Here is a 25,737-nt window from a genome sequence, read left to right as displayed (position 1 = left end):
CTAAAGCCCTGGATTTATAGATAAAAGGGCCTATCCATCTTTTGTTACAATCACTCATTTTAAAATATTACTATTTATAACTGATTCTGGTTTTAACAGAATACAAACTGGAATGCACAAAGAATTAAACTTTTTTTGGTATATATATTTTATTAGAAAGACAATTGAAAAATTTATTTCTTAAAGACCAACTTCAGAATTGTCGTAAAACAGATGCACACAATTCTTTATATTCTCTACATATATTATACAGTGATTATGATATTAATAATGACAATTTAGACATAAAAAAACTGGAAGTTTCTACTGAAACAAAGTAGAGTACAAGGGTAAAGCAGGGTGTTTTTTGCTTAATTTTTAAAGCTATTTTTCCTTATATGGTATTCATAGTAACTCTATGATTCAGGATATTCAGGTTTCTTTAGCAGGGTGCTACTCAGCCAAGCTGGACATTGGAATCACCTGGCGGTGGGGCACATATCAGACCACTTAAATTAAATCAGAGTTGGGGGGATGGCAAAGCCCTGACCTTATATTTTTTAAAGCCCTCAGATAACTCTCATGTACAGCCAGGGCTAAGAACAATTATTTCCAATATTTCACTCAACTCCTCTAAACAAATAAGCATTTACTCTTATTGGTACTACCTTTTTCCATAATACCATCATGTTACACTTGCAAAGAGGCTAACAGCCCTGGAAAATATCAAGGTTACTAACAAAGAAGACTTGGAGGCAACCAATTTTTTAAAAAAATCAAGACAAGGCCTTTCTTTAAAAAAAAAACAAACCTATAACAATCCCTCCATTTGTTCTGTTATAAAGAAACAAAAGTTAAGAGTGCAATTGGTGCTATTACTGCCATGAAAATGACGTTACAGCACCAAAGACAGTGTCATAGAGTCACCCTAGACACCCCAAGCAATATGCCTTTATTAAAAATGACTCCTTTTGGGTCAAGGCAAGCTGGGGGCCAAAGACAGAAAAACCTGGCATTATTTCTACAACACACTAAAAAAGCACAAAATCTAGTTCAGGCTAAATCTAGTAACAGACCAGATCTGTCCTGGATGCATCTTAATTTAATTGAGAAAAATGCTTCCACTGACTGACTCTCTGGTCAAAAAATAGCAATGGTATCAACTAGCCAGACAGTCCCTTCAAGTAAGCGACCTTAAAGGGTAGGGAACCAGATATTCCATATGAGTTGCTTTCACTACTCCACTCTCATAAAAGAAAGGGAAGGAAGGATAGCTTTACAATTTCACTAAATGAAGTCAACAGGATTGCTGCTGAACAAGAATTTAAGAAAAAAATCAGCAGCAATTATTACTGGCTAATACCCTGTCTACCAAATGGCATCTTTTTTTCAGACTTAAACTTAAGTCTGTACAGCTAGTGTCCATTTTAATTTTCTCTAGAGTGTTTGGTATTTAGTAAACACATACGTTAAACACCATTAGAACTGAGATTAGGAATGAGCTCAGCACTTATGCTCAGAGATTTCAGCTAAAAACCTGAGCAAGGCTTAAATTAGTTTCTGGAAGATAAGTGCTCCTGTCTCTGAATTATTGCAAGCTCACCCTCAAGGTTTATATACTGAAAAGGTCATGGACACCTTCCTTTATTTTTCTTTTTCTCTTTCTCTCCCTCTGCCTCTCTTTCCCTTTCTCCCTCTCCTTCTGCTTCTCATTTTCTCTTTAATTTAAAGGAGCATTTAATCTTTGAGTAGTGATAATTACTAATGTGGCTGGCATGCCACTATGTGGTTTGAGTAATCCTTTTTGAGATGCCTGATAAATTACTAATTAGGAGTACATAATTTTTATCATCCTTTGACAGTCCTAAAAACCTACAAGGATAGAAAATTATTTCTCTGAGAATAGTCCAAGCTAAAAAGGAAAAAAATACGTACATATACAGATGACTTCTTAAGCTTCATTCTACAAAGATGATGCTGCATACGTGCTTTCTTTGTTACAAATTACTACTCTTTATCAAGGGAAAAGAATTTCCTATAATAATGGTATATGTACTTTATTTCTGACTGACCTTCCTTAACTCAATTAACTCAAAGACTAAGAGTAATTTTACATATAAAACATTTCCACTTCAATAAAGACATGGCCTTTCCTTCACAAGTTTTTATTCATTTTCTAATTTGTCATTATCATCATACGTGTAATATTACTTCAAAACTCAAAATCATTTGAAGTACATACCTTTGCCAACTTAGGTTTCTGGGAATACTTTGTTAAATTCAGCCTAGATAAATTTATAAATGGTCCATCAGGACTTGTAAGCATGGAAGCCTACAGAGGAAAAACAATAGAACAAGAGATCTGAAACTTTCTTTTGAAACATAAACAAGATTAATATGCATAAAAATATAAAGGCAACATAAATAAAAATAATCACCTTCAAAAATCTTCCATATAATTCTCCACTATAACAACAGGGGAAAATGATATACCATAATATAAAGCTACTTTGGTAATACCAAAGTAATACAAGGCTATGGGAAAGCTGATAGAATTTACCGTTCCCAGCCTGACAAATCTTCCGGAGGAGCTGGTGATAGGGCGGGCTGTGTAGGCGGTTCTGGGTGTTCTGATAGCCTGTTCCATAGTGCCTGGCCTTCCACTCTGTGTGCTGGGCCTGAGGAAACCTGTAATGGGTCTTCCAGCTTGTGTGATTGGCCTGTGAAGATTATAAATTGTTATAATACAAAGAAGATCATTTGAGGAAAGACTCTCATACAGTCCGATCAATATTTAGTGGCAGAGGATATGAAGCAGAAGTACATACCTAACGGCCTGACTAGGCCCTCCTGTCTGATTAGTTCCAGGGAGTTTCAAAGACGTTCCAGGGCCTAGGAGACAAGATGGCTAATTCAATTTATATATTATCTATTAATCTGTAAAAACTGTAAGCTAATACAATTTTCAGAATTGCGCTGGCCTGGTGAAAAAGACATTAATAGCAAGAAATGTATTTTAGGGAGATGTGTTTTAGACTAATATTTAATAAGTACCTATCATGTTACTTATGTCATCACATTTAATCATCACATTAAGTCTGTAAAGTAGGTAGTATTAACCCATTTAACAAAGGTTCACAGAATTAAGTAAACAGGTCAACCTATTAGTAGGGCTGGGATTTAAACTCAAGACTAACAGGCTCCAAAGTTCAAAATAATGGTTCTATCCTCATAGTTGAATTATTTCTCATACAAACTTCTCCCAATAAAAGATAATTTACCCACAATATCTAGAATTTAGATATTTTTAACTCTAAAAGAACAAAATAATGGTAAAGAAAGATATATTAACATAAAAATATGTATTTTTTCTCAATTTCTATTTGAAGGTTTAAAATAGCTATTACCTTCCAAAAGATATAAATGACTGAGAACTATAATTACCAGCAAGACCACCATATGTCCTGGTTATAATTCAATACCATTTTTTTTTTAAGGCTAGTCAAGTAAAGCAGTGGGAGTGGAGAAGGAACAAAGAAATCTGTAATGGGTTGTGATCAATTAGTTGTAAACACCTCTCTCAGATCAGCCATTATCCAATACCATTTGTACCACCACATCTCCAAGCTGGGTACTGTGCCTCTGTGACAATCCCAACAGACACTCACAGCCCAGCATATCACCTCATTACCTCACATTATGACTTAGAGCAAATCATGTTCGATTATAAGAATAAAGTGATGTTTTCAAACGACCTTTTTTTAAAGTGCTCTTAGAACACCTCTGTTGTTTGGATACTTCCCAGATAAACAATATTCTGATATATTAGACAAGTAGTTCAAATAGAATGTACTTTTATAAATTTTTCCCATATGATCAGCAGTTGAACATAGGTATAAATTATTTCTAAAATGCATAATATAGCTTGTATTAGAAAATTGTTATACATTGATCTCATACCTTAAGTTTAAGATAACTGAATTGTGGGGAAAAAGCCTTTGTACTATAAGGCAGAACAGAAACCATTTACTTAAAGTAATGGTTTTTTCATCATTTTTGTTTCATGTCTATAATGTTTATATATATAAAGTGTAGAAATACATAGGCATATATATTCCTCTTATACACAGTATTCTTCCTCTTAATGGTATTTCATTAACTTAACTGAAAACCCAATACTTACGTGGAACTTGAGCAATAGCATTTTCATCCAGCATCATTTCTGCAATTCCTTCCTGATCTATATCAATTTCATCTATGTATACCATTTCTGTTAGTGCTCTTGCTTTTAAGATCCAAGCTGCCTAAAAACCATGGATAAATAAAACATATATTAAAATAGCATTAGAAATACTACACAGCTTATAGAAATAGCCATCCTTCATTGTTGTTATTTCATTTTATATTAAACATGTTTACCTCTTAACACATTATTTTAATTTAAAGGGCCATGTCAAAAACTAATACAAGAAGCCATCATTATTAATCAAGAAACAACCAATGTATCAATTACATAGTAAATAAAAGTGAGGTAATTACCTGGTAGTCTTCTAACACTCCTTTTTATAAATAAAAAGATAGATCTTTAGAGAAAATTTTACTAAAATAATAATTTGAAAACAAATGAATAAAGCTACAACCACATTGTTCTTTCTGCCTTCCTCCTTCAAGGTCAAGTCCTTTATTATAAAGCCTTCCCTGATTTTCCAGTTCTAAACCTATTACACACTCTTGTCTTTCTTACAGAGACTTCTCTTTATGCCTCTATTATTACACACTTAACCACATTTGAAAAACACTCTAGCAAGCTTTTATATCTTGTTCACTTTGGAATTTTCCATAATATCTATGGTTTTTGTAGACAGTAGGTATTCAAGAAATGTTGGTTGAACTGAACTAAGATCAATTTATCCAATTCCAATAACGAAACAACACTGGTTGCTTTGTGATCTAGTCAGTAGAAAACCTGCTAGATAATGAAAAAAAGGGAAAAGGTAATCAAGAAATCTAAACTGGAAAATATTTTATCAGCTTTGCTTTACCTTGAAAAATTCAATGTAAACATGTACACAATTAAATTTCTTATTAAACATATGAAATTGTTTTATCTGAAATTTCTACCTTTCCTTTACTACAGAATAGAGGCAGAAAACAATAAAGCTTGGTGTGCTGTGGAGGATTTGAAAAGAAGGCAACTCTTGAAGCTGCAGCATATTAGTGACTCTAGAGCCTAGAGGAAGTAGCAGCAAGGGAAATTTGGGGAGGGATTAGGCTCAGTATACTAGGAATATATGGCTGTGAAGCAGGCTCAATGAAGGCCAAGGGACTGCGAAAGGAACAGGTGAGAGCTACAGGAAGTCCAGAAAGTCCCCACGTAAAGAACTCAAGATGCATTCAGTATATATATTCATTGAGCACCCCCTAATTAAATACCATCAGGCTAGGTTCTGATAAGGAAACATGAGAAGACTAAAACACGGATCCTAATTTCCCTGAATACATCACCTACTGGGTGAAATATGACAGGTGACAAGTGTGTGGTTTTATAGATGTTGGAAAGCAAAGATCCTTTTGTGAGCTCAAGTAATTGGAATGCATTCTATGAACATTTTTTTAAAAACAAAAAAAAAGAATAACATCATGCGTTCATTTTAATGGGAATAAAGATGGCTGCCTCTACAACATATTTAGGTTCCCAAAGTGAAAATACATTTGGTTAGATGATTGGCTTTTGGCTTGCACTTTTCTGGTTGAGGTTTACTGGATTATTTAAAAATTTAGAACAAACTGTTTTGAATGTTATGTATGAATTTAACACAATTAGATGAGTAGAATATAGACTCAAAAAACTTATTTGTAAAAAAATTTAAAAAAAAACAATTCCTATTGGAACTCCAATTGGAACTGTGAGAGCCAACAAAGTATAGAAAAAAAATCTCAGGTTTTCACTCATCAAAGATCAGGAACAATACCATATCTATACAACTGTTCCCAGGGATCAGGGAAGTCCTCAATGGCTTGAGCTAATGTTCTAATTTAACTTCAAAGATGGAAATAGGCAATACTGATTTATATTAAATCTCTACAGGTCATACTGCCCTGCCAGTATCTGACAGCTTTGATTTTTCAAAAGAGCATTCTTTGCTCAGCACTCTCTGATGGACAGGAAGGACTACAGCATTTTCTGTTGGAACAGCAAAGCACAACATGGGCTCTGCTTGTTCATTCCCATATTACTAGGGGGCACCTACTGTATGCTACATCCTGAGTATACAAAGAGGAGTAAATCATAGTCCTAGTTCTAACTGGAAAGAATTTCCATGTAATGAGAAAAATGTAATAACAAAAATGAAAAACAAAAAGAAGTGTGTGATAGAACAGAGGAAATGTGTCCAGCTACCTGGGAGTGGAAGGAAGGGTAGAAGTGAAGAATTGGGCCCAGTGGACAGGCAAAGTGGACAATAGGCAGGCTAGCTAGAGAGCCTATGGCATGTTTGGAAACTCTAGGAGAATTGAGTGTAGGTGAAGAATGAGGGAAGAGGTTGGAGAAAAAGTCAGGAGCCAGGTGATGGATCCTGTATGCCGCAGTGAGGTATGTAAATTTTTATCCTGATGAGAAGCTAATGAGGCTTCAGAACTATGATTTGGAGTCCTACCTAAATCAAGTTTATTTATTTATTTATTCATTTACTTTTTGAGATGGAGTTTTGCTCTTGTTGCCCAAGCTGGAGTACAATGGCGTGATCTCGGCTCGCTGCAACCTCCGCTTCCTGGGTTCAAGCGATTCTCCTGCCTCAGCCTCCCAAGTAGCTGGGATTACAGGCACGTGCCACCACGCCCAGCTAATTTTCTGTATTTTTAGTAGAGATGGGGTTTCACCATGTTGGTTAGGCTTGTCTCGAACTCCTGACCTCAGGTGATCCACCCTCCTTGGCCTCCCAAAGTGCTGAGATTACAGGCGTGAGCCACCATGCCTGGCCTTAAGTTTTAAACATCAAGTTTTATCATTATAGCAGCATTTATATAGTTGGTTATTAATATATTTTACTTTTAACTATTTTCAAGTTCATACTGTTATTTCATAGTCCAATTTATCATGATTCTTGACATCCATCCCCCAACTGATGTCTTAAATATTAAAGAGTTACACATTTTTTATATTAGGCTAAGCAAAATATAGAAAAGAAAATCCACTCTTCCTTCCCTGCAATATGAATAAATACTTCCGAAGTCGAAGTCAAATAGGAACTTTTTTTTTTTTTTTTTTTTTTTTTTTTTTTAAGACAGGCTCTCACCCTGTCTGCCAGGCTGGAATGTAGTGGTGCAGCCTCAACCTCCAGAGTTCAGGTGATCCTTCCACCTCCCACCTCAGGTCTCAGGTTCCAGAGTAGCTAGGACTACAGGTGTGTACTACCACACCCAGCTTTGTTTGTTTGTTTGTTTGTTTGCAGAGATGGGATCTCGCTTTGTTGCCCTGGCTGGTCTTGAACTCCTGGCCTCAAGTGATCCTCCTGCTTTGGCCTCCTAAAGTGCTGAGTTTACAGGTGTGAGCCACTGCACCAAGGCTAGGAATATCTTTTTAAAATTTTTATTCCATAAGAATCCACTTTTTCAAAAAGATAGAAAAATGTTAATTTCTAAAATATAATTCTTAAGAAACAATGGTATGAATTTTTGATATTTACAGCTCTAAAATAAAATCTACTCAGACTTATTCAATTTTAAATTTTATCAGTGTTTGAGAAAATTAATCTTCCTGAGTTCTCTTCTGTCCTAACAAAAATGACCTTGAAAATCACATATCACGGCTTGATTAAACATCAGACTGTTTTCAAAGAACTGCTCCTGGCAATGTGAACAATTCTTGAGATTTTAATGAAAACAGCAGAAGGAGCTTTGGCTTTAAAAAAATAATAATTTTTTTTTTTACTTTGGAAACAAGCCAAGTATGTTTTACAGCCCTAAAATCCTCTGCCTGTTTTAAAAAAACAAACCAAAAAAAAGTTTAAAACTAATCAGTGATTAAAATAAAATGAATAACAAAGCACACACAGTAATCCCAAACTACCCCTTAAAACTAAATAAAAATATAAATTTGCCTTATCAGATATGTTTACTTATTAACAAATGGGAGGGTCACACAGTTTAAAAAAATAGTTTATGTAAATTTATTTAAATATTTATGTACTAGAAGTACCATAATATCAATAAAAATAAGAATTGATGCTTTTGGAACTTTGTTTTTTAAGGGAAAAGCATAGATTCTCCCAAACCAAATGAATAATCATATCAATTTTTCCCTTTTTATCTGTGAAACACAATCCCATCTCACTCACCAACTGAGTTAGTCTATAGGACATTACTCCTGAGGCAGATACTTGCCAGCAAACATCAGGAAAATATTGACTCACTCATTCCATCCACTGTGACACTAGTTCAGTTTTAGTTATAAAAATGAACATATGAAGGGGTTAAAACTCTGCTGACTGAGCAAAGCATGTTTAAATTATTCTGTTACTCTTAATACAGAATGCAAGGCCAGTAGTTTAAAGCATGTAAGAAACAATTTTAGGTTATTATTAGAATAAGGCTATGAAAGGAACAGTCTGTCTGACCTGATTTAGACATCATAAGACTCAGTAACTATGGACACTCTGCCTACTCTATGAAAATGAAAACTTATGCACAAGATACTGAATTGTTATTGTATATAGCCTCATTCCTTTTGAAGTTGTAACAGTGTGCAAAAATAAGAAATTCCAAAAGTGGAAATAGTAAGGCCAAAAGAATCTAGTCAGCCTTGTTCCCTTTTGTATCATTATCCAGTGAATAATTAAGTCTATACAAACAGAACAGGAAAATAATGCCAAATACAGATTTTTCAGGAGTCCTTGTGCTAGTTTAAAGCTCTTAAATGCCATTTATAGTTTTAAAACCATTTCTACAATGCAAATTATTGATGTTTTAAATTTTAATCAAAACCTTCCAAATTTCCTGAGAACAAAATCCACAGTATTTATAACTTTGATCCTTCTTGAATGACTTGTACCCATATTATGCAAAAAAAAAAAAAATAGTTTTGCCCCATCTATCAGTTTGTAAATCAAGATTATGAACATTCAAAAGACAAATGTCAGCCTTTTAAAGAACACAGTGCCACATTTTAACCTATTTACAGTGTGTTTAATACTACACAAGCCTCCATAAGAGTACTTTGTAAATTGCTTTTTATTCTAAAAGGTTTGCTAATTACACATATGGACCCCTAATAAGGTTCAAGTCTTTTATTTACCTAAAAAAACCGCTGTTAACATTCCATCTCACTTGGTAGGGCAAACACCTGGCAACATTTAAGCTCTCTGATTTATAACTCTGCACAACTTCTCTCCTTAGTCCCAGACTCACTGGCAACTCTCCTGGACTAAAAGTATCACTGGCCAGGTGTCCCCCTCCTCTCTCCCAGGGTTTCCTCCCAATTCATTCTCTTGTGTTTTATCCAGTTAGCAAGGCTCTAGCTGCCTCCTATCCTTATCCAAATTGATTTGGTCGATGTGACTGTCTGGCCAGTGTCCCTTCCTTCCTCCATCACTGTGGCAGCCTCCTCCCTCTTAGAGCCACCAGGTCAGTTAAAACCAAGACCTTCCCAAGCACAGTCCACTCTTGACTCAAGATATGCCATCCCATCCATCACAGTCTTTCAGACATTTGTCATTCCGCTGACTCTCCCACTCCCTTTCTAAGCCCTTGGTTCCCCTCACCTCCTTCTTTATTTTTCATATCCTTCTAATGCATCTTGGTCATTTCCATTTAAGCTCCAAGTCCCAATGAGTAGACTGCATTATTAGTTCTACAAGGCTATCAATATACACAAAAGTATTGAAAATATAATCATTTATTTACATAAGAAGGCACAGAATGTCTGACAGATATGGCTAATTTTATAAACCCACAGGAAGATATGCAGCAAATTTTCTAATCTATAGCAACAACTAAGCAATAGCATTAAAGAATTCTCTAAACTAAAGGTTGCAGCTAAACCTTTCTTTACCTGATGCACTGGCAATTCAGGATCTGGTTCCTGGAAAGCATTAAGAAGGCAGTAAACAGTTTTAAGAAATACAGTTTCTAAAATAAAAAGTCTTAAGGAGCAACCAAGTATTTGTATTTGTAGGTGAACTCTAACTCATTCAATAAAAATCAAAAAAATTAACTTTAGTCTTCCTACAGAAGTGTTCTCAAGAGTTGTGTAAAATGAATATACATTGAAGAATGCTAAATTTTCAATGATCAGAAAATTCTAATTAATCTAACCTCATTCAAAGTGCAAAGAGAAGATAACTACTTGTTTAATGAACACACAATATATCAGAAATTGAGAATAATTCCATAACTATACCAAGGAAATATTTCCTTTTATTCAAAAATAAGTTCACGGTGGTTAAAACATTCAGACTTTAATCACTTAAGGAGAAGAAGGAAAATCCACATAATACAAACCCTTCAGATAAACTCAGCATCTGGGTTTTTCTGTACAAATTAAATAGAAACCCACTGGTTAAAAAAATCAGACTTATAACAAATTTATTTATAAAACATCTACACTTACATGTCTGTCTAGTCAGCAATGTCTGTTGAGCACTCAATCTGTTTTACTGGGGAAAGTACTAAGAAACAAAAAAAGGAAAAAAGATCCTTGCTTTCTACAGCTCTAAATCCAAAAAGAACACCTCAAATATTTTTTAAGAATATATTCTTGGTACAAGCAATGTGCAAACCATATGGTCACCATGCAAGGACAGGCAATTTATTTAACATGACGCATGGTAGGAACATGAGAAGAAAAGGTTAAGTTAGGCTAGAAAATGAGGGCCCCAAAGGATGGAAGTTACAGAAGATGTGGCAATCAACTGAACCGAAAACAAAACAGCAACTAGAGAACACATAGCAATTGGAGGTTTTCAACTCCAGTGCACCTACCAAGGATGTGGAAAAAGTATAGATTTCCTAAATACAGTCCAAACTTAAGGAAACACACCAATCCAGGGAATGACATGCCAGATGAAAGAAGTAACACATTCTATTCTTTCTTTCTTCTGTTTACTTGTATACATATCTCTATAGCCCATTATCTCATTTGAGTCTCATAACAACCATCTGAGGAAAGCAGGTAAGTATTATTATCTACTTTACAGATAAGGAAACAAATTCAGAGATGTTAAGTAATTTGTTTAAGGTCACACAAACGGTTGAGGGAATCAAATGCTCCTTCTTGCCAGTGCCTCTTGGAGATTAAAAAAAAAAGAGTTGGACATAGTAAGGCAGGAATGAAAGGTAAAGTTTAGGAGAGATACAAGATAAATCCAATATATTATAGAAAACTGGGGGAGAAAGTTTACTAGAGGTGATTGTAGACAATGCTTGAAAAGGAAAAAACAGCTAAAGGAGACAGAAGCCACTGATACTGGATGCTGTGATTTGCCAAGGGCAGGTAGATTCCTCCAGTGACACAAAATGAAACCACCAGTTCAGCCTCAGAGGATTTCTGCTCACTGAGGAAAGTCTCCGTGATCTCTCTGTCTTGTTCCTCTGCCCTTCAGGGATACATTTAGGGCTGATCATGTGGATGAAGAGTGTGTAGGGAAATTACGGGAAATCATCTATGTGCAGGTCAGAGGAGAAAATGAGAGGCCTAATGAGTAGGGAGGTTCAGAGACAGGTGAAGGATTGCATTGATGGAAAATGGAGACCAGGCCTAAGTGGGTATGAGGCCAAGAACACATTAATTCCACAACATTCTAGAGGGGGAGGCACCTAAATTACAATACAATGTGTCAAATACTATACTCACATTGTGGTCAAATTATAGATGACTTAGGTGAACAAAAGAAAAGCAGAAGACATGGAAGATAAGAGAGTCAGAGAAGGGGGAGATTATTCTGGAAATTATTGAGTGCCAATGATTTATGAACTATATTCAACATCCTTTCACCATCCATTTCACCGGACATCTTCCTCACAAATGCTTTCAGATTCCCAGCAATCATTTAAGAAAAATATAGATGATAGAATCCTGCATGCAAATATCTGTAGGTATACAGACAACAGCAGCTAACATTTTTTATCACTTACCACATGTTCATGAGCCTTATAACAACCCTCTGAGTTATAGGTATACTATCATCACCATTTACAGATGAGAACACTCAGAGCAAGATGTTACAGGACCTGTGAGCCCCCAAATTGGGGCTTAGCCCAGGAGGGTTCTTGGCTCTGCCAAGGAAATAATTCCAGGGTGAGTCAGTGGTATTAGACAGCAATCCTTTATTGGCTGGTACTGCTCCTTGCAGAGGAGGGCTAACTCATAGGCAGTGTAGCCAGAATCAGCAACTATGGGCTCTTGGCAACTGTATTTATACTCATGAAAACCCACTTTCAATTACATGCAAATTAAGGGGTGGGCCAATGCAAATTAGGGAACAAGTTATTTAGAACTTTCTAGGAAAGCGGCAGTAACTTATAGGTTGTTGCCATGGAAAGAGGTGGTAACTTCTGGGTCATTGCCATGGCACTTTTAAACTGTCATGGCAGCTGGTGGGAGGGTGTTCTACTGATGAGCAGTGAGGGCAGCGAGGGGTCGCTTTCCTTGCCATCTGCTGGTTTCTTTACTTTATCCTGTCTAGACTAGATCCTGTTTTGGTCAGCCGTGTTGTGACCAGAAAACAAGTCCTGTTGGTCTCTTACCTCAAAGGTATAGAGGCAGTATTTGAACCCAGACACTCTGGGCCCAGAGCAGGACTCTGCTGAGTATGTGGGATGACAGCAAGGATGGAACACAGACTACCATAGGATGTGGAGAGACCAAGGACAGGCATGGCTTTGTGGAGATCCATCAGGAGCAGGACTATGAAGGAAGAGTTGGAATGTTTTAATTAGGAGATAGGGGAAAACTCTTTTTTAAAAATCACTGAGCCTTTCCTCTTTGGGTCGCTCTCAGTTGTAGTTCTGCGATTTAAATTAATCCACCCGTGCAGCTTCACTTAGTCTAGCAAACTATTTCTACAGGTATCGGCGCAGTTGAGCAGAAAGCTCCAGGCTTTGCCCTAGAGTCAGAAGACGTGGGCTAGGCTTGATCCTCAGGGAGCCACTTAGCTGCATGACCTTGAACAAGTCATATAATCTACATTACCTTCTCAAATTAAAGCAATAGTACCTACCTCATAGGAGAATCTTAAGGACTAATAATAAAACCTTGCATTTTTAAGAAAACTTCACAACTTTTAGAGTTCTTTCACATATATTATCATACTTATTCAAGTATAAGCTTAACAGAAGCACCAAACCATCTATTACTCCCCCTTTCAGAACTCAGAACTGACTCCCAGTGATGGAAGATCAAATTAAAACTTCCTCTGAATCTCCCTCAAAGTGGGTAACAGGACATGGAAAGTAGAGTGCCACTTCCTAGAACCAGAAAATACCCATTAGCATCAACTTCAAGTCACATCTGTTTGCTTCCTTCCTTCCACCCTAGGGTTCAGCATTTTCTTAGCTTGTTTCTGTTACTTTAGGGAATTAAATCTCCAGATAATTCTGAATGCAACTTTCTAATTACCATCAATACTTATGCTGGCTAATGAGTCTCCTCAGCTTAAACTGCCGAGTCATTGTTCAAAATTTAGTAATAAAAGAAGGGGGAAAAAGTTTAAGAGAATAGAGGAATTGATGGATTTCAGAAGGTTAGAGAGATCTAGTGACCACGCAGCCAAGTGGGAGTGTAATCTGTGTAATTCAGCAGGAATACAAATTCATAAAATGACCTGCCCCACAGCGTGTAGAATCAAAGGATTAAGTCTGGCTAAGTCTCCATGGCCCCAAAGAGGAAACCAATTAGATAATCACACGATATGTTCTTTGGCTTGGATCACCAGATCACTGTCTCAACCAACTACTAACATACAGCTCATTGGGGAGCCCTGGTTTCATGTCTTTCATCTAAGCCAGTCATTTTCAGCCATTTCTCCTCCTTCAAACCATTTACAATAATAACCCCCTCCTCTCTGTAACATCTCTCATTATAAGCAGAGATTGGGGCAAAACGAGAATGTAAGTTAGAAAAAAGTCTTTCTCCCATTCTGATACACAGCTAATGGGTCCCACCCTCAGAATCACCGATTTTAATAATCTGAAAATCTACCAGACACCTACCCCATTAATGAAAGCATATTGTCTTTTAAAAATCCCACTGCCTGAAAAACCTTCACGTTTTATTAACTGTTTAATTATAATGGAGCTAAAAATCAGGACTGGTTTTAAAGCCATGAATCTGACATATGGAACACAAAGAACAGTAAACAGATTAAGCAACTAATCAGGATGATCAACATGAGCTGCAGAAGCAAACATTCTCTCTAGGTCACAGTGCTGTACGGAGAGGACTGTTTTGCATTTCCTCTTTTTATATCTTACAACTTTTAACCACTTTTTCAGTCACGATTTAAAGAACACTTTGAAAAAGATAATGCTTCTCTATGAATTGGTTATTCCTATTATATTTAATCAAAAAAGGGAAATTATAATAAGTTAATCAGTTATCTTTCTTTCTTTATTCTTAACAGATCTGAACTTTAATACTCTTCATGCTTACAGACCCCGGCTGGCCTCTGTCCCTCACCATTCTGTGTCTAGAAAAAGCAGTTGAGAACTCATATTCTTCAAGAACCCTTCCCCATTACCAAACACCGTATTATTATATTTAATCTACCCTTCAGTTCTTTTGTAGCCAAATTAAAATGTATTACTCTGAAGAAACATGCTGTTGCATAGTACATCATACCTCTCTGGCTAGCCTGACTATCAAAAATAAAATCCAGAAATCCTAATAGAAAATACAAGGCAATAATTAAAGACTTTTGATGATTCTACACCAAAATAGTATCCCTTAAAGGCGAAATAAATGCATATAAATAGTCTTAGAGGTGGCCTTCATCTCAATAAGCTAATGTATCAGGACCAAAATGTTATCTTTTTGAAGCTCCCTGGACCAGCTTATAAAAAGATTAACAAATAACAAATCATTTTTGAGAGGTTTTTCTCATCTGGGAGAAAAATAAGCAAAACCAAAAGTGAAAAATGACATTATTAAAAACAAAAACTATCTTTTGTAATGGGGAGGGGAAAACGTAAGAGCAAAAATGAATCCATTTGGCACTAAGAAGAAATATTTTAATTTCTGGGCTCCTCTATGTGTCCAGGAGTTTCAAACTCACTCCATACTATAATCAGTTTGGTGGCACAGAACAGTAATTCAAATAGTTATAGAGGAAAAGTACTCTCAAATGTCAAAACCTCAGTAAATGCCCATGAGGCTAAAGGGACATGAAGGTGAACCAGCTAACTGCGGAGCAGAGGACCATCTGCTCCCGCTCTGGTCACATTTCTGTTAGCTTTTCATAGATTGTGAATCTCTCCATCATTTAACTTCCTCCACCGAAACAAAGAAAGCACTGTAAGAGATAGCAATGATGATCATTACTATTAGAAACACTCTCCTGGAGGAACCTAGGAAGAATTTTAAAAATTGATTTTTAAAAACTGACCCTCAAAACAAGAATTAAGAATGTCCATAATGAAATTATATTTATTTGAAAAAGTAAGTGTACATTTAAGAACATATGGTGCTGAGAATTAAGGATGGGGCAGGGGAAGACAAAGATCATCAAGCAACTACGACGACCTTCATAGAGAGGAAGCTGACAAATATGAACAACTCCATCAAAACACACACATGAACATGATCGACGCACTCATTCAGCAAATACATATCAAAAGCCCCTGTGTGCCTGACTCTGCATCAGGTGCTTGGGATACCACACAAACCTGCCATCATGGAGTCATGTTCTAAGGAAAGATAATTTTCAAGCTTGTAATCAAAGGAACTTCCTTAAGCTTCCTTCCTAAAGCTCTTCTTTAATTGCATCAACACTCTAACATAAATATTAATTTTTTTAATGAAGAAAAAGGCAGGATTTCTTCAAGCTTGGGAAAAATCATTCTGGGAAATATTTCCAACATGAAATAACAACTGGGTGCAAAATACAGAAACTGGTGTTACAAAAAACATAGAGTAATAACAGCACAGTGTTCAAAGTTAGGTCAAAGAATGACTAACATGAGTAAGCCCTGTAAACTTTTCAATAGCCCTACCTAGTAACAAAACCTAACTCTGGTAAGATGACATCAAGTTAAACGTCTATTCCTGGTAAAATGCTACTCATTATTCTGGCAATATATACAGTTCAACCATAATAAACTACCTCAACAAAACAAAACAAACAAATAAAACAAATAAAAATTATTAGAAAGGAAAAGAATATCAAATTTCCTCCAGATCTGGTACTGATTCTCTTAGACCTACTCTGATATATATTGGAGCTGAACATATCAACCCTTGCTCATAAAAATAAAACAATAACTTTTTTTGAAACTTCTATTCAGGTCTGGTCACAAGCTTTTCGGATAAGGGATACACAATCTGTAGTAAGCACTCAATGAAAGGTCATTGAGATGAATACATATCAAGTCCTGATATCTCAATTTATAGGTGCAATACTGAATGTCACTATGAACTCAAGATTAGAGGGTCTTAACTATTAATAAAAATACTGCTGCTTTGCCTACATTTCCCGATGTACCAACATCTTCCCAGGATAACAGTGAAGATATCTGACCCTTTCCCTGGGTCAAAAAAAAAAAAGGAATCCGGTGGTCAAATAAGTTTCAGAACTATTTAATTATTTGGATTAATCAAAAATAGGCAAAATTAGTTTCCTTTTCTTCAAAACTACTCAGAGCCTTTAGGGTGCATCCTGAATCTCCAAGAAGGAACATACATTTCCCAAATGTACTTAATGAGGAAACTTGTTCTCACTGAACAGCTCTTGGGACTACTGTTTCGTGGAACACAGAATGAAAACTACCGTAACTCAATGGAAAAATTAAAATGGCACATAAAGTTCCTGCAAACCATTGTGCCTAGAACAATGTCTGGCACATCAAAGGTTCTTTTTTTTTTGAGACAGAGTCTCTCTCTGTCGCCCAGGCTGTGGAGTGTGGAGTGCAGTGGTGCGATCTCCGCTCACTGCAAGCTCCGCCTTCCGGGTTCACGCCATTCTCCTACCTCGGCCTCCCGAGTAACTGGGACTACAGGCGCCCGCCAACACGCCCGGCTAATTTTTTCTATTTTTAGTAGAGAGGGGGTTTCACCGTGTTAGCCAGGATGGTCTCAATCTCCTGACCTCGTGATCCGCCCGCCTCGGCCTCCCAAAGCGCTGGGTTTACAGGCATAAGCCACCGTGCCCGGCCACATCAAAGGTTCTTAACAAGCTTCTGTTGTACCAACGTAAAGGGTCAATATTTTGTCACAATTCCCAAACATATTTGATTGTGTATTTTTTTAAGCAATATCTATGAGATTACTATGCCAAAAAACACATTTGGGGGCTGGGCGCGGTGGCTCATGCCTGTAATCCCAACACTTTGGGAGGCCGAGGCAGACGGATCACGAGGTCAGGAATTCGAGACCACCCTGGCTAACACGGTGAAATCCCGTCTCTACTAAAAATACAAAAAAATTAGCCAGGCGTGGTGGCACGTAACTGTAGTCCCAGCTACTCGGGAGTCTGAGGCAGGAGAATCGCTTGAACCTGGGAGGCGGAGGTTGCAGACAGCCGAGATCGCGCCGTGCCACTGCACTCCAGCCTGGGCGACAAAGCGAGACTCCGTCTCAAAAAAAATAAAAAAATAAAAAAATTTTAAAAAACCTTGGAAAAATGCTTGTCTACAGAAATATAGTCCTATTAATTAATGTGAACTAACAACAGAACCTAGCTTTGTATTACCACTAACGTAGGCTGTTCTAAGAGAGATGTACTATCTGAAAGACAAAATGTTCATCTCAGCAGGTTATCATCCATCATCCATTTGCTGGGAGCTAAGGCAGAGCCTAGTAACAGCATTCACACTCAGGCCTCCGCTTTTGTAACTCCCTTCAATTTTCCATTTTTTCTAACATCTCCAAGGCAACACCACTAGAGGAAAAGCTAGGGAACTAGAACTACGTAGGTATATTCCGCACTTACTAAAAGCACTGACAAACTGCCGCAGCGCTACTTCTGTTCTCCCATTTTCTCCTTTTTTGCCTATTCCAGGAGCCACCTGCCCACCAGAATTGTACCGCTCACGTACATTGTATACCACCTTTTCCACTCGCTATACACATTACTCTAGTTTAAGTTCTCTTTTCATCAATGCCATCATTCCTTCTTGTAAGGAGCCTTTCTTTCCCATTTCTCCCTCCTACAATTAGAGCTTCCCTTGCCTAGGTAATTTTTTAAATAATGAATGTATCTTTCTCCCTCCTAGATTCTCATTCTTCTAATTTGCATATTTGCCTCAAGCTAAACTCATGGCCTCCTTCACTCTTGGACAACAGTCTAAAGATGAGGTGGGAGGATCACATGTTCGATCCAAAAGGAAGAAGGCAGCTATGTTAACAGGAGGTGGAGAGTCACAGATCTTTGTTTACGCATATTTTTTTTAGAAATTAACAACGCACACGCCGAGAGCTTAAAGCCCATCAATATGCAAGTATAAACGAATTATCAAAGTTCCTCGTCAAGTAAAGTTCAGGGCTCTCACTCTGGGACACGTATAGGGGAGGGGAGGCTGAAGATTGTGAGGAGGGGGCGGTCATGGCACAGAACTTGCTATCCCCGTGGACGTGGCGGACAGCGGACCCGCTAGTCACAGCTCCACAAGGTCTCGCTCCGGGCGCCTCCGAGGGCCGAACGGTCAGCCCCGCCTCGGGCCTTCCTCCCCGGCCTCCCCACCCGGGGCTGGGATATGCCCCAGACCCCGCAGCCTCAGCGTCAGGATGCACAGGCTGACGGGAGCTGGCCGGTACCTGGTCATAAGGGGACTTCTCCAGCATCTGCGTGCATAGATCGGCGCAGAGCTGGAACTTCCTGCGCCTAAAATAGCTCCAGGCCAGGAGCAGCGGCTCCATCTCCGAGCTCATGGCTGCCGGTGCGGCCAGCGAAGGCCCAGCGCTCCAGGAGAGAGGTGGGCGTGGAGTGAAGAACTGGCGGCGTCCGACTCTGCCCGGCAACCCGCGACGGCTGGGGCCTTGTCCGAGAGGTGCCCGCAGCGCGCCTGAGAACAGGAAAAAGAAAAACAACCGCAAGCAGAACTCGGCTACAGGGCTTGCCTAAACTTGGTTGGAAAAAGATGTCTACTTTTAAAGGCTACAGGTTTCATTGATTTTGAAAAGAAGGCACCGCGGCTAAACAAAAAGGTAGTGAGTTAGACACCTGCCCCTGGGGTCCCCCACCCTCCCAGGAGGCGCAGCTGCCTAGCAACCGAATGCTCTGCCTGCCCTGCAGGTCCGGAAGAGTCCCTGGAGTTGATATCTGTCTGGTGTCTGTCCTACTTCTTCCATTCGCTCGTTTCCATCCCTTTCGCTTTACCTTCCGATTCTAGAAACACAAACAAGTAAACAGCTTCCACAGTACCATCCACCCATCAAGACCTAAAGCCCTAAATCCTGAAATTGTCCGCTGTTTCTCGAGGTCCTTCCCACCGAATCTCAACATCTGAACTGCAAGTGGCTTGCTTTTACTCATTTTGCAGATGAGAAACTGAGATAGACTCAGAGAAGAGAAATTATTAAAATTGCATTGAGTTAGGGAGCTGGAACTGCAATCTGGTTGACTACAAGTTGCTAATACATTTGTTAATTCGACTCACATGGTGATTCCGGATTGTAAATTGGTGACAGTTTTACCAAACTAGATAATGTGTGCAAAAAAAATAATAATAATAATAATAATTTTTAAAAGCTTTGTGAAACATCGTCTCCTGGCACTTGCTGTTTGGCAAGGGTTTACTTGTGCAGAGTGATTTCTTCAAACACAGTTCTGACTTTTCTCTAGAAATTTGCACAGATGACAAATATGCTTAAAATGGCAATGGTTATGAAAAGAGAGGTGTGACCGGCTAAATCCAGGTAGGCTTTTCTCAAACCACTGGGGTCTGAGAAAACATTAGACATTCTATTTAATCCACATATTTATATTTTTCATAGGTATTAAAATGAAACTTATGCTTCTAAACTAAGAAATTTATTGTTACCTTTTATTCTCTACTAAGCAGTCTTTCTTGAATTGTTGTATTTTGGAAGTCAGTAATTATCAGGATTGTCATTGTTACAGTTAAGTGTATTGTCATTAGTCTATTTGTGTTCTCCTGGAACTGCCGGTAGAAATGTAATCTCCCTAAAGGTCCTAATGAAGCAGCCCATGGTTTCTGAGTGTCAAATTTTTAAGAACGCACATGCCGACAATTGACAATTGGGCTCAATATTTCACAGCGTCTTCTTGTTTTCTGGTACACTGTAAGCAGATTACTATGTAAGTGATTTTCAACCCTACTAGAGAAAGTGAAGCACAGAGAAACCCTTTAAAAGGGTCAGTTTCACAAATGATGCTAGATCTCAGTTCATAGATCCTTATCTTTTACTCTCTAGCATATAGTCAGATGTTCTAAATAAACTTTTTTAAAGAATAGTTTTCGATTTACAGAAAAGTCACAAAAATAGTAGACAGTTCCCATATACCCAGTTTCTCTATTGTGTGAGATGTTGACATTTGTTTTAGTGTAAGATGATACATTTGTTACAACTAAGGAATCAACAATGGTACATTCCTATTAAATAAACTCCACAGTTTATTTGGATTTCAGTAGTTTTCCCTTAATATTATTTCTCTATTCCAGGATCTCACTTAGGGTACCACATAACATTTAGTTATCATGTCTCCTTTACCTCCTCTGACACTGTGGCAGTTTTTTAGACATTCCTTGTTTATGATGACCTTGACAGTGTTGAAAAGTGCTGGTCAAGTATTTTGTAGAATATCTGAGAAGTTCTTAAAAATAGAGATGTCCCAATTCCAGCCCTAGAAATATTGACTTAAATTGTTTGAGGTAGGACTGGGGCATCGGTTTTGTTTTTTTAAGTGTCTCAGGTGATTCTGATGGGTAGCCAGGATTAATCACCCACTACATTGAGTTCTAGTCATGTATCTATTGAGATTATTGCCAACTTCCTACAGAGAAACACTATTTACATAAGTGGGGAAATAAACATGCCAATAAACATATAAATAAATGTGGAACAAATGAGGCATTAAAATATTTTACTAGCATATAATGTATGTTAACTTCTTTCAGAAGGCTGTTTTTTTCCTCTCACAAAAGTCAAATGAATGAGGAAAATTGTAGGATATTTAGCAAATTACAGGATGTTAAACATGTCCAAATGTAGCATAAAATGTGTCTTTAAAAGGATATAAAAATATGTTATTTTTAATATCATGTAAATATGTTTATGGTTCATTGATTTTATGAATTTATAGACAGACTTACATTTTTTAATAATATCTAACTGATAAAGCAGAAACCATTTTTTTAAAGATATGCTAGTAATAGGAAGAATAGACAATGTAACAATTCCTGGTGAAGGGAATAGATAAGAGTTACTAGGACCATTTTCCTCCTAGAGAAAGTGAAGCACAGAGAAACAAGCCCTTTAAAAGGGTTAGTTTCACAATCGATGCTAGATCTCAGTTCATAGATCCTTATCTTTTACTCTGTAGCAACTAGATATTTCTTTAGGTTAATCAGTCTTAAATCAAATACCTAAGGTAATTTAACTTTAAATGCCAAAGTTTAAATTTTCTTAAATGTTAAATTGGAATTATTCTGCACATTTAACCCAAAAGAAAAACAAAAGGCATAAAATGAGATATTTTCTTGGTCAACAAGTATTTGCCCGGGCTCTGTGCTTGGTGGTAAGAATGCAGAGATCAACAAGATAGATCTCCTGGCCGGAGAGTACTTACACACAAAGAGTAATTAGCACGAAGAGCACTGGACTTCAGGTTAGATTTAGCAGCCGTGTTTTCTCAGGCAAATTAGGAATCAGTTTAGGATGATGATTAAGAAGTGGGCTCTGAGGCCGGGCATGGTGGCTCAGGCCTATAATCTCAGCACTTTGGGAGGCCAAAGGCAAGGAGGATCACTTGAGCCTTGAGCCCAGGAAGTCAAGGCTGCAGTGAGCCATGAGCATGCCATTGCACTCCAGCCTGGCAGCAGAGCAAGACCCTGTCACTAAAAAAAAAAAAAAAAAAAAAAAAAAAAAAAAAAAAAAAAAAATTGGGCTCTGGGGCCAGATGTTTTGTATTTGAAACCTGACTTTTTCATGCCCTTGGCAAAGTTGTGGGGACTTTGTGGAAGGGACTTACTGGCCTGTGCCTCAGATTTTTTATCCATAATGTAACATGTATTTGCTGTATTATTTAAGAATTTTCAATTCTGCCCTAAAGAATAGGAAAAACAAATGGGATAGATGAAACTTATCTGTAAGTATATGTTACATCAATTCATGTTAAGTACAGATAATAAGTAAATCATTAACCCATGAAACATGTTAAACATAGAATAGATATTTACTTCTTAGACATACGTTAAAAGGACAAAACAAACAAGAGTGTTACTTGTAAACAGAGATGGAAAGCAAAATAAACCTTAAATATTCATAAAGCATGGATCAGTCTTGTTGCCTCAAATTGACCACCCATTGGTATCATCCATTCTAACCCACTTGTTTTGTGCTTAAAATGTATACTGCTGCTCATCAGGTCATTGCTGAGCTATAGGTGTAGCTCATACTTACCTCTATCTTTTTATTATTTTTATTGTTTGGGGACAGGATCTTGCTCTGTCGTCCAGGCTGGAGTGCAGTGGCACAATCATGACTCATTGCCTGCTCACTGCAGCCTCAACCTCCAGGTCTCAGGTGATCCTCCCACCTCATCCTCCCGGCGAGTTGGGACTACAAGCACGCACCATCATGCCCAGCTAATTTTTTTTTTAATTTTTTGTAGAGACGTGGTCTCGCCATGTTGCCCAGGCTGTTCTTGAACTCCTGGACTCAAGTACTCTGCCTGCTTCAATCTTCCAAAGTGTTGGAATTACAGGTGTGAGCCACAGCACTCAGCAACCTCGGTCTTTTTGATAGAGCAAACATAGACTGGCACCATGAACTTTCCATCTCTGAACATTCTTACCTACACTCTGGTTCTTGTAACCATGCCATCTTTGGAGAAGGCAGATGAGGCAGAGAGAGAGAGGCAGAACATGTGAACATTGAGTGACCCACAGTAGTGTGGTCCTTTCACCTGCCTGATCTAAATGTGTTCACCTACTGAATCTCTTTCCCCTTGCTTCCCACTTTTTTCTAAAACAATTCAGTCTCCATAGTGACTGTCAAAAATTGCCAGTGCTGACTATCTTGCAAGTTGTCATGGCAGGATATTGGAAATAGTTTTCAATTAGCTATAACCTAGGATAAACCTCATTGGCTACCATATTTCCACTGTACAAAGCTAAGACTGTGTGTTTTAAATTGGTTTAACAAACTAATTTATTTGACCATCTTAATCTGGCCTTTGAGCCAGATTATAATGATAGTGATAATGATAGTGAATATTTTATGGGATGACTGTGGAGATCACATCAATTTAATTCAAGTAAGGCACAATTACATTGTCTTTCAAAGAACATAGAAACACGTTGGCAGGGAATCAGTAATGTATGCAACCAGGTAGCTCCTCTATTTTCAGTCAGACTGAAATAGGAATTAAAAGAAATTAAAGAATGTGTAAGCAAAAACTCAGTTGTATGTAAGAAAACCCAATTCCCCCTGAAGAAGAGAAAGAGCTGGAGTCCTTTAAAATTAACTGCCTGTTTTTCTGTGGCTAGTGGACCTTATCTCTCCCTTTCCCAGGCATTGTGAAGACTGTTTCTCTAGCTGTGCAGCTGCAAGGTCACTAGACAGATAATGTCAAGTCGTAAAACATGTTGTTCCTTGAAAAGTAAGAAATAATGTAATGCATGTCTTAATTGAATAACTGTCTTTGTTTCTCGCTTCTGTAACATGCTTCCCCCTGCATAGATCTCCCCCCACCCCAAAAAATACTTAAAAGGTAGCTTGACTCTCTGTTTGAGGCTCAGTCCTTTTGATGTTAATCCGACTGGGTCGGTGCACCTAAATAATTAAATAATTCCTCCTTAACCCCTCGATCTCTCTGATTCCTTAATTACCCCACAGCAAGACAATGTTTATTACATGCTAGAGATAGAACAGTTTGAGGAATTACCAAAGAGATAGGAAGTTGTTCTCATTTTCCCAGTTCCTTGAGGAAGTTCTTGGAGGAAGTTTCTTGAGGAATTCCTTAAGAAAGTGCTTGATGTATATCTATTGATACTGATATTTATGCCAAAAATTCTTTTAAATACTATGAGATGCCAGAGAAATAGGGTGAAATGTGCATGTAAACAAATAAGTTAAATAAAGGGTGATAGGAGCCATGATGGAAACCTGTGAGAGAATGCGGTTATGGACGTAGGCACAGGACTGAGTGATTCTACCTGTGTGTGGGGTTCATAAACAGCTCTGCAGTCAGCCGCTGAGGAAAAGTTTCCCAACAGCATGCAATCCTGTGGACAGAAAAGGAGGGGTGGAAAAAAAAGAAGACACAAAGATTCACTGAAGCCAGATCATCAAGAATATGGAACACCATGCAGGGAAGTTTGGGTTTTAGCACATAATCAGTGAAAAGCCACCAGAGAAGTTTTACCAGTGAAACGAAACAACTTGATTGACTAAAAGTGAAGGCAAGGAGACTGGTTAGGATACTATTGCAATAGTCATGATGTGAGTTGCTGGGAGTAATGGGGATGGACAGAAGAGACCAAAACATGTTCAAGAAATAGAATCAACAGGACTTGGACACCGATTGAATATGGGGAGGGCATTTGGCTAAGGAAAGAAAAGAAGCCAGGATAACTCCCAGCTCTCTGGGTTGTGCATGTATGGATAGGGGAGCCAGTCACCAAGATGAGAGTGAAGGAGACAGAAAAGGTTGGAAAAAAACAGAGATTAAATTCATTTTGGGATATAATGATTTTAAGTGTCTCTGGGACAGCCAGATGGAGATATTCTGTTAGTAACTAGAGTTAGAAGCCAGTCAGAAACAATGGAGCAAGGTCAGGGATGGAGATTAAATTTCAGACTCATATTATTATACATCTGCTCATGGAAAGCAATAAAGAGGATGAAATCATCCCACAGAGAATTTGTAGAATGAGAAGAGAGCCAAAGACAGAAACCCTGCAGATTCCCAACATTGAGGGGCAGGTAATGAAAAGAGGAAAAATAAAATCTACTGAGAAGGAGTGGCCAGAGATGTAAGAGGAAAACCAAGTGGGTGTGGCATCATGAAGCCAAAGTACAGACAGAATTTCAAAAAGAAGAGGCAGTTCAACCATGTTCACTTCTGAGAATTCATGGAAACGAAAAGCTTTAAAAAAGTCACTGATTTGGCCATTAGGTATCTATTTGCAATATTTGTCAGAGTCATTTCAGGGAGTCAAGAGTGAATAGGAACAGAAACCTGAGTGCAATAGGCTGAGACAGAAACAGACCTGAAGAAAGAGACATGCGAATGCAGCTTATTCTTTCAAGGGACAATTACTCATGCAAATGATTTTAAAATACTTGCAAAGCCACATGCATGTGCTTGAATTCATAGAAATTTTCTACTTTTTGGACATTTTACCATGTAATAGATGCTCTCTGTA

The 25,737-nt window shown here is 37.8% G+C and overlaps 1 protein-coding gene and 1 non-coding gene across 7 annotated transcripts in view; both read right to left on the bottom strand.

Annotated features, from left to right (window-relative positions):
* Window positions 1-25,295, bottom strand: part of TTC8 (tetratricopeptide repeat domain 8) — a 59,520-nt gene extending 34,225 nt beyond the window's left edge. For 2 of the 6 annotated variants that reach the window (XM_034937990.3, XM_034937988.3), the window contains exons 1-6: window positions 18,941-25,295; window positions 10,028-10,057; window positions 4,163-4,283; window positions 2,808-2,871; window positions 2,540-2,699; window positions 2,222-2,311 (exon numbers count right to left, since the gene is read on the bottom strand). In XM_034937990.3, the coding sequence (XP_034793881.1) occupies window positions 2,222-2,311; window positions 2,540-2,699; window positions 2,808-2,871; window positions 4,163-4,283; window positions 10,028-10,057; window positions 18,941-19,054 (579 nt within the window). In that variant the 5' untranslated portion in view covers window positions 19,055-25,295. Of the gene's footprint in view, window positions 1-2,221; window positions 2,312-2,539; window positions 2,700-2,807; window positions 2,872-4,162; window positions 4,284-6,670; window positions 6,830-10,027; window positions 10,058-18,940 lie in introns of all 6 variants that reach the window. The other 4 variants (XM_063596360.1, XM_063596361.1, XM_034937991.3 and 1 more) reach the window with 2 other exon arrangements.
* LOC112437138 (U4 spliceosomal RNA) lies at window positions 23,347-23,482 on the bottom strand. Its single transcript, XR_003025788.1, has one exon. It is a non-coding gene; the product is annotated as a U4 spliceosomal RNA (small nuclear RNA).
* Window positions 25,296-25,737: the final 442 nt, after the last annotated feature.

The sequence above is a fragment of the Pan paniscus genome, chromosome 15, assembly GCF_029289425.2.
Source record: "Pan paniscus chromosome 15, NHGRI_mPanPan1-v2.0_pri, whole genome shotgun sequence".
Taxonomy (NCBI): Eukaryota; Metazoa; Chordata; class Mammalia; order Primates; family Hominidae; genus Pan; species Pan paniscus.
Note: the sequence above shows the minus strand (reverse complement) of the source record. Positions and strands in the feature narration are given on the sequence as shown.